Raw genomic sequence first — 17,914 nt, forward strand, 5'->3', positions numbered from 1 at the left:
TGTCAAAGGATAAGATAATAATGCTAACAACTAAATAATTCATGATTAAGATAAGCAAAAAATCATGAAGCATGATCTACCTTCCTATTTTTTTTTTTTTAAGTGATGAAAGATGGCACGACGCACTGCACCTAAAAATTATTTCTTTTTCTGTCTCCAAATTCCTGGGATAAATACTTATTTGTACTCGGTATTCACAGGTGAAATGGTACCGGCTTATTGGGTTCATTTGAACCTAATATTTTCCACACGAAACACTAATTTATTCTAAAAATTATACCAAAAATTATAACAAAATATATATAAACTTTTAACTTCAAAAATATTAGGTTAAATATTAACAATCTCCAACGTTGAACCCATAATTTTAAATCTTTGATCTATCTCATTTGGTATTACTCCAAACAAGGGACCTCGGCTTGATAATTTTTCATTTTGCTTTTAGTGTGGTTTATTTTCATTACAAAGTCGGTTCTAGTTTTGTGAAAATAGATTTTACGATAATTGGGAAAGTATTTAGTTGCTTTGTGATGGAATTCCAAATCGGAGATTGATGGGTTCCTTGGACTTTTTATATAGCTCGAGCAATTATTACCCTTTGAGCTAGCTTTTGGGGTTAAGTTAAGCGTAAAAATAATTCTTATCATAGTATCAGAGTTGGTGCCCCAATGTTGGAACCTTACTATAGATTGTTCATGCTCCAAATGGCAGGTCTAGACATGCAAGTTGATGAAAGTCTTAATTTCTTTTTAAAAATGGTAGGGAGCGTTTCCACTTTGATACCCCAAAAAAATGTAGAGCCAGAACTTCCTCGTTTAATACGTACTCTCCTCTGCCTCTTCCATTTAGCTTCCTCTACTTCCTCTTCACACTAACTTTACCGCACACTACTCTTCCCTTTCCATTTCCTCTCAGTTTTCCTTTCACTTCCCTTCATTTTCTACACTAATAAAACAAATATCTTTCTTTTATTTATTTCAAGCTTGTGTTTGTCATTTTAATTTATTTTATACAAGGTTCATTTTCAACCACATGCCATATTGCCAAACACGTAGACATCTGCTTTAACTTTATGTCAGTTTCCATGTCATAATTCATTTCCTTTATATATATAAACTATCTTCTTTGTTCTTTTACTCACAGCTCTTCACTGGTTTTGTTCACATTTTAGTTTCCTCCGAGGGGGGTGAAAATACCCAAGAAAATATCTTGTTTTTAGCATTAAAAAATCGAATCTTGAACTTTTTTTTTTGTATATAAATTACGTGGTTTCCTTATCTGGGGTTATTTATAAAGCTGTCAAGATTTTGCTTTTTCATTTGGACTGTGGAACTGAACTGAAGAATTAGTTTAAATGGAGATGAAATATGTTGATTCTAAGGCAATATCAATGTCTAAATCAGTTGGTATGGAGACAATGAAGCTTTCTAGCTCATTTTTAGACTCAAAGCTCAAGTTTGGTGTCAATGTGTCCCCCAAATTCTCTTCTTCCAGAGGTAATTTTCTGTTATATAATTAGGCTTGTGTACCTTTTTGATTTTTTGGATTCAGTTAGAAGGTTATTTTTCCAGTACATTGATCTTTTATGGGTATAAGAAAATTGTTACTCTGTAGTTTTAAACATGCTATGACGTTTCTCTGGCTATAAAATCATGTCATTAAGTAAAAAATTGGAAGTTAACTTGTTTCTGAGCGTAAAGATGTGTCACTCTTCTTGGAACAAACTAGCACGGAAAAGTGTACCCAAATTATCATAAAATGGAACAGATGGAGTACATGTTTCGTGCTTAGAGTATTTAATTAGTGTATCCAGATTTTGGAGAAAGCCAGCCATAAGCTACTTATTAGAATGATTGTTTCTGCTATGTTGCTTGGACCCTCCAAAATTGATGTCGCATCTCTGCCGGATCCCTCAAAATATGCATATTAGAAAATCTGGCACACACCTAGTGGTATTTTTGAAGAGTCCGAGAGGCATAGGTTTTATGATAGTTTAAGTGAAGAGGAGGTATGGTTTGAAGGACAAAGCAATAGCTATGCTGATAAAAGCATTTCATGTTTGTCCTTCAGTTGTTGTAATGTTTGTTGGGTGTTTCATACTTAACTCGAGTTTAAGTGTTCAATAGGTATAAATCTTAGTAGAGGTGTCTAAGCGAAAAAATCAGGCAAGTTTAAGGGGCAACGTATGGTTTCAGCCTAATTCATTCCATTTCTCTCATGTACTAAGAGATTTGTGTTTCTTGTTGAATAATTTGACCATTTTGCAGACGCTCTAGTCACACAATTTAACACGGTATGAGAGTTCAAGTCTTACCGCCATCCATTAACATAAGATTTCTACGTGCTTAGCTAAGAAAAAGTATCATGCTCGCAGTTGAAGCATACTGTAACATAAAAGTGGTTTCTCTCTAACATTTTCAGTCATTTTTTTCCGTTTTAGACGAGCTTAAGTTTGTGTATTCAAGTAAGTCCGCCCTTGTCAAAATGGCTCTACAATTAGGCAATACAAAGTGCACCATTAGCTTTTAGATATGCATTTCCTGTTTCTAATGCAGTAATTAAGAAGAATATTATCGACTCGTTATTAGATAACACTACTACTGCTGCTAAATGAGAATTAATGTAATGTTCTGTTTTACCTTCAGGGCTTTTAATGAAGGCTTCTTATTCAAGAACTTCTTATGATGCGACAAGTTCGGTCACCAAAAAGAATTTCTTAGTGGACACTTTCTCTTATCAGATAAATGGTACGAACCACACAGGTTTGTATTTTAGAGATAAATGGGTACTTGATGCCTCTGATGATGAATACGGAGGGGTAATCGTCAATGCAGAAAGACTACCATCCAATCCTGCCAAATTTGTGTCTCTACTACGTGCATCTCTCGCTCATTGGAAAGTGAAGGTACTTCATTGCCAGCAACTACAGTTTTAGACTAGTCTCAAATTTCATGAAAGATCTCTTGTCTGGTGTTGATTACTGCACAGTGTTATCAAAGGCGAAAAGTGCAAAGAAGCTCTAAGGTCCTTGGAGTTTTAAGCACGGAACAATAAAGCGTGGGCTTTCGTGAAGAAAGACGCAAATGGGAAAAATATGAATATATATGTATATTACGAGACTAATAATTATAAGCATAAACTAAATTATATGGACAAAGAAATTGAGAAAGATCTACGACAAGGAAAAGTATGCATTAGAACCTCGATGACGACACTGAAGCACCCGTTAAGCGAGGCGAAGCACTCAACGTGTTTTGAGTCTCACTTCAGGGCTTAAGCGTGCCTTTGACAACGCCTGTTACTACATAGTGGAAGCCATTGCATTGTCACTTTTTTCTGTTTATTTTCGACAACTCTTGCGATTATAAAACACACTTGGAATGTTTCCAAAAAGACTCACCATTTTTGTCAAATATCATTAGATCACATCATATAAAACACATTGAGCTAATTAATGGCTCCCAATGCAGGGGAAGAAGGGAGTTTGGCTAAAGCTACCAGTGGAAAAATGTGATCTAGTTCCTATTGCAGTAAAGGTATTATATCACTTTACCTGAAATCTTTAAGTTTTGGTGTTAGTTCTTTTGATGTTGAATGCTGGCTAAAAATAATGGTCAAACTCTAAATTTTTGTAGGAAGGATTTCAGTACCATCATGCAGAAAAAGGACATGTCATGTTGACTTATTGGATACCAGATGAACCCTGCATGCTTCCTTCTAATGCATCTCATCAAGTTGGAGTTGGTGGTTTTGTGATCAATGACAAAAATGAGGTGCATATTTTTCTATTTGGATGGACTTCCTATTAAAACGTATAAGCTTGTGAAGATCATTATGCTTGAAACATATCGAGGGTCTATCGGAAACAACCTCTCTACCTTCTTAAGGTAGGGGTAAGGTCTGCGTACGCACTACCCCTCCCCAGACCCTACACGTGGGATTACACTGGGTTTGTTGTTGTTGTTGTTGTAATCCCATAGCCTAATGAAATACTGATTTAGGTGCTCGTCGTGCAAGAGAAACATTCTGCGCGGGCTCTTTCAGGCCTATGGAAAATACCAACTGGTTTCATTCTTGAGGTATGTTCCTGTATTGAAATTTGACCTTAACATTTTGGTCACTTTTGATAGAAGTAAATACTGGAACATGTATTATGTATACTTAACTCCTTAAACATTGTTCTTATGTCAAAATACAGTCAGAGGAGATCTTTACAGGAGTTGTGAGAGAAGTGAAGGAGGAAACTGGGGTAAGAAATCCACACTTGACATATTTTTTACCCTAAACGATCACTCTATAGTGAGCAGTGTAATCTGAATGATGGTTTTCTTTTTCATTATTCTATCCAGATTGATACCGAATTTGTGGAGGTTATGGCTTTCAGGTAACAAATTTCTTCATCTTCAAAAGACCATATATTTATCATGGTGGATAGCGAATTTTATGCCTTCTTAACGATAGGAAGAGCTATATTAGATATTTCATAAGAACATGAAATGTCGATATGATAAGTTTCCGAGCAAACTTTGCTTGGTACTGTACTTGCTACTTGCTAGACTTCACTATTTAGGATACTTCTTGCTTTCTGATGTGAAAATTGATCAAAAGGGATGCGCACCTGATATAGAAATATAAGGTTTTCTTCTTCCAACTATACAATGAGAACTGTCCATCTTCAAGCTTAATTGAGATTTTCTTGCTCTCACTCATGCTATTTAAAGACAATCACATTCTACACTTTAGTTAAAGTGTCAAGTGAAATGGAGATATTATTTTGGACCCTAATTAGTTGATGTTACAGTCTTACATTGTTTAATTAACAGTTATCCCATGTCTTCCTTCAGGCATGCACATAACGTGGCCTTTGAAAAGTCAGATTTGTTCTTCGTCTGCCTATTAAGACCCCTGTCAGAACATATCATGGTTGATGATCTTGAAATTCAGGCTGCTAAGGTAAGCATATTGTATAAATTGATAGTCAGCAAAAATAAATTTGATATCTGTATTTCCTTCACTAGAAGATATTTTCAGTTCAATGCATCCCATCTCACTATCCTCCCCAGACCCCACGGTGTGGGATAATACTGGCTATGTTGTTGTTGTAATGCATCCCATCATTTTTAATCTTATTTGTTATCTGTATCTCCTGGAGAAAACATTGATTTACTTCAAGAAAATAGAGAAACTACTTATTCTGTCATTTAAAAAAATGCGCCAAATACTGAACGTTTCTTTATGATTTAGTGGCAGTTTCCCATTGAAATATGCCAATTCTTGCATTATATGTGGTTCCGAGCTTTCTTGTTGAGGGAACAAGAGGGACTAATGGAGGTTATTTTCCTGTAAAATATTAGTCACACGTACGTAGAGAGTTGAAATTGACAACAGATTTGGAATGATAGATAAACTTAGAGGCAGTTCCAAAGGACTTAATTCAATGTCAAAATATGATACTCCTCCCATGGTAAAATTTTCATGAAGAACTACTTTCGCCCCATACCAGTCCTCTAGAGTACAGTCGCTTCATCTTAAATTAGTATTTAGAATATCTCTCATCTACTGGCATTTCAGTCATTTTACATGTCGCACATATGTTGGGGAAAAATGAGTTATTTTCTGATATGGTCTTGAACAATTCTCACATAATGAGCTAACTTTCGAGGTTGAGTTGCGCCCAATGTCCCTTTTTCTTAATATGGCTTCACAATGTTGGCCCCCATGTGATATTGTCCATGCATCAGTTGTTCAGTCCCAGGGCGTGCGGGAGATGTTAAGTGTCCTATATTAGTTGGGAAAATGTGCAGTTATATCCTTTTATAGTTTTGGACAATCTTCACTTCAAGAACTAGCTTTTGGTTTACGTTAGACCTAAGGTTCACATTTCTTAGTAATTCTCGCTAGAGAGTGCAGTTTTATGCTACCTTGTATTTACTCAAGCTGCCTTTCTCTTTGCGATGCAGTGGATGCCTCTAGTTGAGTTTGTGGAGCAGCCCCTAATACAAGGAGATGACATGTTCAAGAAAATAATTGACATTTTCATCGCTCGACTAGGGAAGCGTTACTGTGGATTGTCTATCCATCAACTGGTTTCCAAACTTGATAACAAACTTTCCACATTGTACTTCAACACAGTTGAGGATCCAGATTTGAACTGTCAAGCCAGTTAGAACCACAAACAGCATTTTATCGTACAGTTTCGCGCTCACCTTCCATTTTGTTTTGGTAGTAGTGGTACACAGAGTTTAACACAATGACTAATGTCAATTGGTCATTCTCCATGATGATATGTGGTATGTAATGATATTCCCATGTTCCCTGCAAAAAACAGAAAGTTGTAATCTGTTGTAAGTTTTCTTTTTTGGAACCCAAGGAAAATAAGCAGCCGCTACAGCCTCTGTCATAGCCTCTGCCCTTCGGGGTGAGCACTCTGTGGTGAGTACTCTGTGCACACTGGGTAAACCCCCCACTGTGCAATAGCCTGCAAACCACACCGGGATGTAAACCGCACTAGGCAAGCCCTGTGCGACAGGCTCAGACCCAGAAGGCATTGAGGGTGGATCGATCCTAAGTCATCACTATGGATAACCCCCTCCAAACCAATTGGCCGTCCCGAAGGACTAAGCTGTTGTAAGTTGTAACCTATTGGGATATGAATTTTGTAAATATGTGAAATATATTTTACCAAGTTATTTAGTTTCCATTTTTTATTCTTCCTACAATGATAGTTTAGCTCATACTTGTATTATACTTGTCATTATGTCATATGAACTTGTAGGAAGGTTACTGTCATAAAAAAATTGAATCCTAATCCCTTCGTTAATGTACAGTTTAAGAATGCAATAAAGTGTTTAAACACAGAATCAATACCAATTTATTACAAATTAACAAGACGATCACACAACACAAACAAAAAACAAAAATTTACTTAGTATACCAGGGGCGAAGCTATGTTGGCTCAAGGGTAGTCAACTGAATATCCTTCGCTAAGTAATTATACTATTCATAAGGTACAATATTACTTGTTACGGATTAAAAAATAGATGTTGAACACCCTTTTATATCTCACCGGAGGGTAAAATTTGAACACTCTTAGTGAATTTCCTGGCTTCACCACTGCAGTATACATCAAAGCAATCAAAACATTAGAACCAGAAAGAAAAAATAGTATAAATAAGGAAAAGTTATTGGCAGAAAAACTTAAGACATCACAGGAAATACATCACAGCAAACTCCTCTGATCAACTTATAGCTTGAAACTCTGCATCTCTGTGCAGGAAATTCCTCTGCCTTTCAGTTTCAGTCCAGAAGTTCAACTCTTTACAACTGCTGTTTTTATAGGAAAAGAGACTCAAAATTTTACAAAACTACACACCTACATATTAGAAAAATGGCACACTTAGACAAATGACCTCCTTATAACACCATCCCTATATAATAGTCATTCACTATTAAAGTCAAAGTTTTTCTCAGAACCGATTTTTTACATTTATATTTTACCTCTCTATAACAACTTTTTACCTATAACAACAACAACTATATTTATAGCAGAACGCTCTTTGTAAAATTATCCTGATATAACAGCCATGAAGAATTTTTAAGAATACTAATAATAATTCTAAAATTATGCCTACAATCTTTTCCTTTAAACAAAGTTTCTATCTTGCATAAGATGTAAGATTTGAAGATTTGCACATGATATCTTTTCCATTGAACAAATTCCAAAAAATAGTTAGATAGAAATTTAACTACTAATGTCTCGACCCAAAATCCACTGGTCGTGATGGCACCTAATCCAACCCGCTAGGTAAGCCAACTATTAATTATCCAATTTCAATTATATTAACAAGACAATTAAATGAAAGTAATTTACAGAATTTTATACATTTCCCAAGGACTGGTAGTACAAATCATGAGCTTCTACGAATGGAGTTTACAAAGCAACAATGAAACAGATACACAGTCTGTTTGAAAAGTACATAAACAGAGCTTTATAAGCTAAGGCTACCCTGAACAAAGGAGGCAGCTACAACAGGGGCGCCAGTACATCTTCAAGTCTCGCAACCATTGAGCACAACAACAGCAGCAACCGACATCTGTACGCAATGTGCAGAAGTATAGTATCAGTACAACCGACCCCATGTACCGAGTAAGTAATAGACCTAACCTTAGGTTGAAAGCAGTGACAAGCTAACATAGGATCGGGTCCAATGCCAATATTTCCACGACAGTTCATAACAACATAATATAAGTAAAAAAAAAATACAAAAATAAAATACTCAGCTCGTTCACAATTCCAGAAAATGGTCATGCTTTTCAAATATCTCAGTGAAAGAAAATCCCAGATCTCTTACCGAAAATGCCAAAAGTACGAGTAAGTTTGAAAACTGTAATTTTTTAAAATATCCTTTCCACAATAAATAAAATGTCTTATTTTCTTTCCAAATAACAAGTATAAAGTGTCTCTCCATACCCTAATATCAATGTGTATAATAAGTAATGAATGACGTGATACTATCTAGCATAAGAAAAATGCATCTCTATGCATGTATGTCATGTATGCATATAAATGCCATGTATTTCAGAGATGATACATGTACTCACACTCTCAGAGTAGCCAATCTCATTGCCTCGCATCCTCTCCTACTAAGCTCAATACTCAGCACACTAAATCACTCAGTATTGTGTAATAATCGCTGCGGCGTGCAGCCCGATCCATATATATATATAGTCGACTGCGCTCACTGAGGGTGTACAGACTCCGGAGGAGCTCCTTCATCCCAAGCAATATATCGATGCGTCGTGCAGCCCGATCCATATATCGTTGCGGCGTGCAGCCCGATCCATAGACATAAATATAACCAATATATCGTTGTGGCGTGCAGTCCGATCCAAAAATATCATTCTCACTCAGGCCATCGGCCTCACCCAGTCATGAATCGCTCCAGTCTCACTCAAGGGCACACAATGTCATGAATCTGGCCCGACAACAATGATATGATGTATCGATAATAACAACTGAGACAGAGATATGATATGAATGCATGAATATGACTGAGTACAAAAATATCAGTGAAAATCAGTGAGATAACAGCCAGAAATAACTACTATGGGTACAAACAATATTACGATGAAGTCTAAACATGATATTTAGCATGATTGACAGCTCAATTACTTTACCACATGGTGTAAACACAAATATCCACAAAATAGGGCCACTATACAAGGCCATGGGAACAACAGAGTCTCAATTCACAGGGTGCACGCCCACACGCCCGTCACCTAGCATGTGTGTCACCTCAAAACCAATCACATAACACATAGTTTGGAGTTTCATACCCTCAGCACTAAGCTCAAAAGAGTTCCTTACCTCGAACGAGCCTATACCAATGCCGAGCAGGCCAAGCGATGCTCCAAAAATACCATCCCACGCGTTTCGACCTCTGAACGGCTCGAAACTAACTAAAAACAACTCAAATACATCAAACAATGCTAAAGGAACCAATCCTAATAAAAAAAAAAGGTTGAATCTTTAATCAAAAGCCCAAAATCGGCCAACAAGCCCAACCTGGGCCAGCATCTCGGAACCCCATAAAACTCACAAAATCCGTCAACCCATTCAATTACGAGTTCAACCATACTAGTTTCACTCAAATCCGACTCAGAATCGGTGTTCAAAACTCAAAAATTCATATTATGAAACTTTATGTCAAAACTCTCAATTTCCTCTTTAAAATTCATCAACAAAAAACGAAAATCGAAGATAGATAACCAAAACCGAATAGAGAACACTTACCCCAATTCATATGCTGAAAAGCGCCTTGAAAAATTGCCCAATTCCGAGCTCCCCAACTCAAAATATGTTAAATGCACAAAACTCTCGTTTTAACACTGTTCTACCTCGTTTCTTGTGCCAAAAGATCTCGAAACTTACTTTTGATACCTCCAATGGATTCCTTGTGAAATTCTAGTCAAGTTAGGTTCTTGAATCACTCCATTTGACCTTATATTAAAGGAGATATGTTGGTTTCAATATTTGGAAATAGTGCAGATATTTTAAATACGCAGCAGTGACAATTTCATAATTAATCTGAAAAATCCGGCAACCCAATTCTTAGTAAAATAACCATAAAATCCTCATATGATGTCCAAATTTGACGATCCTTTTTTCTATGACTCCATAATTACGATACGGATCTAATGCTTCAATAAAAACAGAAATCAGAGCTCATTTGTTCAATGTGATACCATTTATGCTTGAAAAACGACATCGAAACATAAGAAAAACGAGCGCAACACAACTCAAACCTATCCGAAACTCACCTGGGCCCCTCAGGACCCCGTCTAAACATATCAAAAAGTTCCATATCATAATACGGACCTACTCGAGGCCTCAAAACACACATAACAATATCGAAACGACGAAATGCACCTCAAATCAAACTTAATGAACTTTTGAACTTTCGACTTCCAAAAACGCACGCCGAAACATATCAAATCAACTCGGAATGAATCCAAATATTGCACATAAGTTCTAATACATCATACGGAGCTATTCGTGCCTCCAAACTACCGAGCGAAGTGCAAATGCTCAAAACGACCGGTCGGGTCGTTACAATTAAGCTCTTAGATGTCTTAAAGGGAAAGCTATCGGATGCATTTTTGCTGAAAATTTGGATACGAATCTTCGCCAATTCAAGCGTTATATCGCTAGTAAGAGAATGAAATCAGTGAAACAAGCTACAATTACAAAGTTCTTTAATCAATCTTGAGAGAATTTATTTTTCTAGATAGATTTAAAATGGTTGTCTTAGAGTTTAAATCTTTATACGTTTAGCTATGAATTTATTGAAAGTATATTAGCTTTCTTCAATATTTAACTAGTGAAATATGCATATCTTTTGAGATTTTAAATTTGAATAATTTTCTTATCTTTTAAATAACATTAAAAAATTAGTTTTTTGATAATTTTTATCTATAATAGCAAGAAATATTTAAACATCAAATGTTGTTATAGGTATATAACCATTAACTATAAAAGTAAGAAAAAATATCGAAACAAACGTGGCTGTTATAGAGAGGGTTGACTGTATGTATTTAATAAAAAAAATTCGACAAAGTGGTGTCAGATGGCACCGCTTCAAAGAATCGGATAAAAACAAATTACAACAATATGTATGTGTTCACCTTTCTTATAGAATAATTTGTGCATGTAATTGAAAACCTCAAGGGCAATAGATTATTTACTTCTTTATACACTGTGCATCCTCACTGGAGCATCATTGCCTCTCCTATTTATATGCTCGAACCATCTAATTTTATATAACCTGGTATGTTCGTATATTCATCTCAACATCCTTATTTCAGACATCTTCATCTTCTGGACATAAGAGGTCTTGACTAGCCAGCACTCTTCCTCATACAACATAGTTGGTCTTACCATCGCTCTATAGAACCTACCTTTAAGTTTTGGTGGCACATTCTTATCACAAAGAACACCAGAAGTGAGCCCCCATTTCATTCAGTCAGCTCCAATACAATGTGTGACATCCTCGTCGATATTCCCATTCCCTTGTATAACAGACCCAAGGTACTTGAAACTTTCTCTCATACGGATGACTTGTGAATCAAGCCTCACGTCTTCGTCTACTTCCCAAGTCGCGCTACTGAACATGCACTCCAAGTATTCTATTTTGGTCTTGCTCATCGTGCACTAGAAACATTCTGCCCCGGCTCTTTCAGGCTTATGGAAAATACCAACCGGTTTTATTCTTGAGGTATGTTCTTGTATTGCAATTTGACCTTAACATTTTGGTCTTTTTTGACAGAAGTAAATACTGAAACATGTTGTCTGTATACCTAACTCCTTAAACATTATTCTTGTGTCAAATACAGTCAGAGGAGATCTTTACAGGAATTGTGAGGGAAGTGAAGGAGGAAACTTGGATAAGAAATTCACACTTTAACATATTTTTTTTACTTAAACGAGCAATCTATAATGAGCAATTTTAATCAAAATGATGAATTTACTTTCTCATTATTCTTTTTATATTGATACTGATTTGTGGAGGTTATGGCTTCTTCATCTTCAAAGGACCATGAATTTTTCATGATTATATGCTTTTTTAACGCTAGGAAGATCTATATTCGCGTATTTTATAAGAACATGAAATGCTGATACGATAAGTATCCGAATGAACTGTGCTCAGACACACAGAGTATATCGAAGTACTACTAGCTATACTTCACTGTTGAGGACACTTCTTGCTTACTAAAAAAGGACAGCCTAGCGCACTAAGCGCCTACTATGTGCGGGTGTGGGGTTCGGATAAGGCAGGACCACATTGGTTCTTATGTACGTAGCTTTACTTCCGATTTCTATATTAAGTCGTTTTTGCCGCTTGAACCTGTGACCTCCTGGTCATACTACGACAACTTTTATCGTTGCGCTAAGGCTCCCTAGACTTCATTGTTTAGGACACTTCTTTCTTTCTGGTGTAACAAATTGATCGAAAAGGACGTGCATCTGATGTAGAAATATAAGATTTATTTTCTTCCAACTACAATAAATCTGCCCATCTTCAAGCTTAATTAAGCTTCTTGCTCTCACTCATGCTATTTCAAACAATCACACTCTAAACCTTAGTTTAAAGTGTCAAGTGAAATGTTGGTTAAAATTGTTTATTTTACAGTCTCCGTTGTTTATTAACACTTATCCATGTACTCCTCCAGGCACACGCAAAACGTGGCCTTTGAAAAGTCTGATTTGTTCTTCGTCTGCCTATTAAGACCCGTGTCAAAACATATCAAGGTTGATGATCTAGAAATTAAGGCTGCTAAGGTAATCATATTGTATAAATTAATACAATAAAAATAGATTTGATATCTGTATTTCCTTCACCAAGTGATATATTCAGTTTAATTCATCCCATAATATCATCTCCATTATACTTTTTATTTCATCCACTACTTGTATGTTCTGGAGGAAAACATTAATTAACCACAAGAAAATTGAGAAATGTTGCGACCAAAACACTCACGCAAGTGCACGTGATCGTCAAGTAATAGAGTAGTGAGTAGAGTATCGTTCCCACGAAGACTTATGATTAACTGTTAACTGATTCAAACCCAATTTCTTTATCTACCCAAGAGATTGTTCACTAAAGAGAGATGTAATTGTTTACTACTTAAACTATAAAGAATTAATCTAACTAAAATAAGTACCCAAACGAATAGCAATTACGAGTAACAAATAGTAGGAGAAGATATTCCAGGGTCACGGGCATAGTCAACAATCGTATTGTGTTCTTGGCTCAAAATGACTAATCAATTTATCTGGGTTATTGATTGACAGAGTTGATATTACTCATAAGAATCTGTCGAGTTCTTACTCGCCTATTCAAGTCAACTCAACGCCTATATGTCTATAGTATTAAAATTAACAAGAACGCATTTACAATTCCTGTATTTCAACCAAGCAAGACAATTGGGTATATGTCTATCCCAATTGCAAATCTGTTCCCCGAGGCTCGGGTTCAAGAACTTGCTCTATTTAATTCTATATGCAATCTAAAGTTCCCACTTTCGAGTCCAACTAAAGATTCGTAGATAGTATTTCACTGTTAGTTACTCAGCAAAATAATTAAACGCAGACTTAAGTAAACAACCCAATATGATAAACCAACTTTGTAGAATTAAACTTCAAATAGCAACATTCATGTTTCACCCATGACCCCAGAACAATGGGTTTGAGCCACTCATACTAGTGTTCATCATAAATAAGTTCAATTTCATCACAAAACAACAAAAACAAGAGAAGAAAAGAAGAACTTGATGGTCAAAACTCCTCATTGCCTCTTGCCTCTCTATTTCTTCCACTAAACTATGAAAAACTTGATACTTTAACCTTGGACGGGCTTGACTTTATATAGGTTAAGTGGGTTTCCCTACAAATTTCCAATTTTACCCCAAAATAACGTTTTTACGGACCGGACACTCGCGAGCTCGCGCATTTCTTCACGCATGATTCTGCCTCGGCCTTTCTTACGCGCGAACTACTACGCGACTTCGCGCGTTTCTTCGCGCACCTGGAGCTTGATTTCGTCCATTTTTTCGTCTCGTCCTTGCGCGCACTCGACTCCGAGGGATTGTTCTTGCACATAAATCATTCCAATATCCTCTTGAAAGCATCATATAGGCTCCTCATCCTGCAATGTATACATATCACAATTAAAGCCTATTTTTCATCAATTAACCATAATATGTCATTGGAATATAATCAAGCGGAAGCATAAACAATAGCTAAATCACCTAGATTTCGCCTATTATCAACACCCCACACTTAATTCATTGCTAGTCCTCGAGCAATCAACTATACTCTCTAGAGAATCCTTCACTCAACCATTTCCCTTAACGCATTACACCTAGAACAATGTACATGTATTACGCCTAGCAGTGAACAATCCTAGCCTCAAAGTCGACTCTCAAGTGCCATGCAATATTCACACTTCCTCAAAGTACTCTACACAAAAGTCAAGACTTGTTTTTCCGTCACGAATCATATGCCCTCACAATTACATCAACAAAAACTGAGTTCAATCCACCACATTCAATTCATGTACTCACATATATCAAGAAAATCACTCACTCTCACAAAAGAGGTCACATGCATGCAATTGGTACCATAAGCTTGCCCTTAATGTAAATCTCTACTAATGTAGGCTAGCTCGATCCAAAATCAATTAGGACTTTTCATGGTTGTAATGTGGGCTAAGGGATGGGTAAGATGTATTTAGGAATAGTGTCTCAACTCCTAAGCACTTTAACACATCACATGAGCAATTTTTAGCACAAATTCTTCAACCCACTTCTTATTCACACACAGTATCATCCCACAAATACTCCTTTCTTCTTTAAGCACTCTATTAATTCATTCCCGCTAGCTGGAACAAGACACAATGTAATCATCTCCCCCCCCCCTTTTTTTTGATAAGTTTATTCGTCTTGTCACTCAATTTCTGCTAGTGGTGTATTCGTTTACAACATAAGTGCACCTTTCACCCTTTTATTGGTTCCACTCAAAAGTCACCCCACACTTATTTCCTTCTTACTTCTTTTAGCGCTCCTCTCACAATTAAAGTACTTTAAGAGGTAAAAGGATCAAAACAATGTCAATTAAGAACAAAAGGGTATAGGCTTGTAATGCGGGTGCCAAACAAAAGTCTACAGGCTCAAAAAGGTTAACTAGGGACAAATTTTATTTGTGATAAGCAATTAAGCTTAAAAAGGTCAAAGAAAGCCTAACATCATTTTTCAAACCGAGCATCACCTAAAATTTCGCTTCAACTCACATACCGGGCAAGTTCTAAACATAAGTACACTACATGGACTACACAAATACTCACCGCACATGACATATGACTCATTCAGATCAGCTCATCAAGACGCTCCATTACGAGAATTCAATTCAGTAACAAACATACAAATTAAGGCACTTTCAGTGAGATTTAACAATTAGGACTAAGCGTTACACTCTAGGGTCTATTGTGTTCAGGTGTGTCAACGCTATGGGTTCTCTTTCAATTTTTATAGCTCGTAGCCCATTATCCTAATCTACAAATCAAAAAGAAAACAAAAATAAAAACTACCTATGCCCGGTTCAAGCTAAACCCTTGGAAAAGAACGGCGGCTTAAAGAAAAACCAGGGGGAATCGCTACACTACCTAAGAAAAAAAAAATTGTTGTTTTCTCTAGACTCACTTTCCTCAAGAAAATCGTCTAAAAGATCCGTCATCAGGAAGAGCCTACAAAAAAAATTATTTATTTTTCCTCGACTCAGCCCCTCAAGAACCCCGTCGAAAGGGGTCCGTCGTCGAGCCGAGCCATTTATCTAAATTAACAAGAAAAAAAACTACTCCTGCTTAACAAAAACTATCAAGTCAACATGAAACAAACAAAACAACCCGTCAATTTGTACAACTACATACAATATACAATGAAGGAATCCCCCACCCCACACTTAAGAAAGAAGACATGTCCCCATGGCTGAAAATTTAAAAGAACAGTGAGGTGAAGAGACTTCCCTGAAGCTTCACTCTTGATCGGAAATGGTTTCGGGGTTCACGTTGCACGTACGCCCCAAAGCTCACAGCCAACCCATGAACTTCTTTTCCGACTTGGCTTGTCGGTCAGCTATCGCGTCCACACGAGTGCCCAAATCATACATAGAGGTGCGTAGACCAGCCACCTCCTGCTCCAATATGGTGTGCCGGGACACTCTGGCAGTTTTGAAGAGGACGCTGCTCGTGACAATGCTGCAGCTGTTGCGCTGGGCGCATGGGCCTGCGCTTCGCCCTCCACATCTATTTGCTCTTCCTCCTCTGATGTATCAGAACCACTCTCATCCTCTCCACCTGCCGCTGCTGTTGAGGCTGCCCCCGTGGTGTTCGTTCCAGGTCGGATCTTATGGCTTTTTCGTACCAGCCCGTCCACACCAGTATTTTCAGGCACCTGCACATTCGTGCAAAGCTTAGTCACCAAAGATGGGAAAAAGAAGCCATACTGGCGTTGGGGGCATCGGATAAACATCTCGTCGTGGATCACTTTGGCCATGTCGAAGGGAAGACCCTTGATGAAACACCAAATCAATGCAGTCCGGGGTCCATTCACCTCCGTAGTATTTGTGAAGGGAATAAGGCGGCTGTTAATCACATACAGCCAGCTCTTCGCCTCTGGAGTTAAGACGGATGAGTGGAACTTCTCTCCATGTTCCAGCCACTCTATCATTTTTTCTAGTGTGCAAATTTCATCAAAGAAGCACTCCCACTTAGCATCGGTTGGATTTTGGCCATATTCATAAAGTCAGTATTCTTAGGCAGAGGGTCGGGCAATTGATAAGCTATGCGTATCGCCTCAATGGAGGCATCCACCGCCTTACGGCGCACTGTGATCACATGGTTGACATGCTCTGATAGATTAGCATAGAATTCGCGTACAACCATTACATTAGCCTCCCCTGGCTCGTCAATGAAGGCCTGCAAACCCCGCTCCATCAACTCATTGTACATGTGGGGGCATCGTTCCTTGACCTTTTTGATATTGATGCCCCTCTCCGGAATTGGCTTCTTGGCAGCCTTCTCTGTAAAACGGGTCTGAGCCTCAGGGGAGACAAATTTGTTGTTGTCATAGGGACGTGCAGGAGCTGCCCTTTGGCGGCTTGAGGATGGACCCGTGGCTTGGCGCTTTTTTGATGGTGCCATGATACTTGAAAAACATGGACACATTAGCTCAGCCCAACAAAAATAGTGTGACTTAATGCAGTTACTCAGACTTCACACGCAAAATTATCAAGAGTCAAGCTCAGCATACTTGATAACATTTGAATTATGAACTCCATATAACACTTAGACAATATTATCAGTCCGTTTAGGAAATATTTCTTCCCCTTCATCTTTAGGCGAGTCCACAAATCCAATTTTTTCCATTTCTTCTGTGCCTATTGATGATGCTGAAGCGGATTTCACTTCAGTGGGTACTGGACTCTCCAACCAAACAACAAAAAAATATTTACCAGGATAAAAAAATCAAAAAATATGTTATTTTTCAAAAAATATTTTTTGAAAAATGACTTTTATCTTACCAAACACACCCTTAATCTGTTTTTATTAAGTATAAGTTTTCCGCGATAAAGTTAAGAGTGGATCTAAGACCTTATAAAAGTGATCAGTCTAGGGAGGTAATGAAAGAATTTGCTTGAGTCAATGGGGGAAGGGAAGGAAAGAAAATGGAGGAATTGTATTAAAACTATTTACAGCAGTTTGTATCATCACTTCCAGACATTTCAAATGTAAATATTTTCCATTTCATGACTTCCTTTTTCTTTTAGATACAAAAGGATGAAAACTACAACAATTAAAAA

General features: G+C 37.2%; 1 protein-coding gene across 1 annotated transcript; it reads left to right on the plus strand.

The window, feature by feature from the left end:
• Window positions 1–777: 777 nt before the first annotated feature.
• On the plus strand, window positions 778–6,700 carry LOC107784140 (nudix hydrolase 8). Its single transcript, XM_075253331.1, has 9 exons — window positions 778–1,496; window positions 2,646–2,905; window positions 3,471–3,536; window positions 3,636–3,773; window positions 4,002–4,079; window positions 4,199–4,249; window positions 4,350–4,384; window positions 4,845–4,953; window positions 5,961–6,700. Exons 1-9 carry the CDS (start codon window positions 1,355–1,357, stop codon window positions 6,165–6,167), a joined length of 1,086 nt encoding a protein of 361 aa, XP_075109432.1. The 5' UTR covers window positions 778–1,354; the 3' UTR covers window positions 6,168–6,700.
• Window positions 6,701–17,914: the final 11,214 nt, after the last annotated feature.

This window comes from Nicotiana tabacum, chromosome 5 (genome assembly GCF_000715075.1).
Source record: "Nicotiana tabacum cultivar K326 chromosome 5, ASM71507v2, whole genome shotgun sequence".
Lineage (NCBI taxonomy): Eukaryota > Viridiplantae > Streptophyta > Magnoliopsida > Solanales > Solanaceae > Nicotiana > Nicotiana tabacum.

Coding starts and splice junctions, on each gene's coding strand:
- LOC107784140 (XM_075253331.1), top strand. CDS start 1,355: ATGGAGATGAAATATGTTGATTCTAAGGCAATATCAATGTCTAAATCA. Junction 4,080..4,198: donor CAACTGGTTTCATTCTTGAG/GTATGTTCCTGT, acceptor GTCAAAATACAG/TCAGAGGAGATCTTTACAGG. Junction 4,385..4,844: donor GTGGAGGTTATGGCTTTCAG/GTAACAAATTTC, acceptor GTCTTCCTTCAG/GCATGCACATAACGTGGCCT.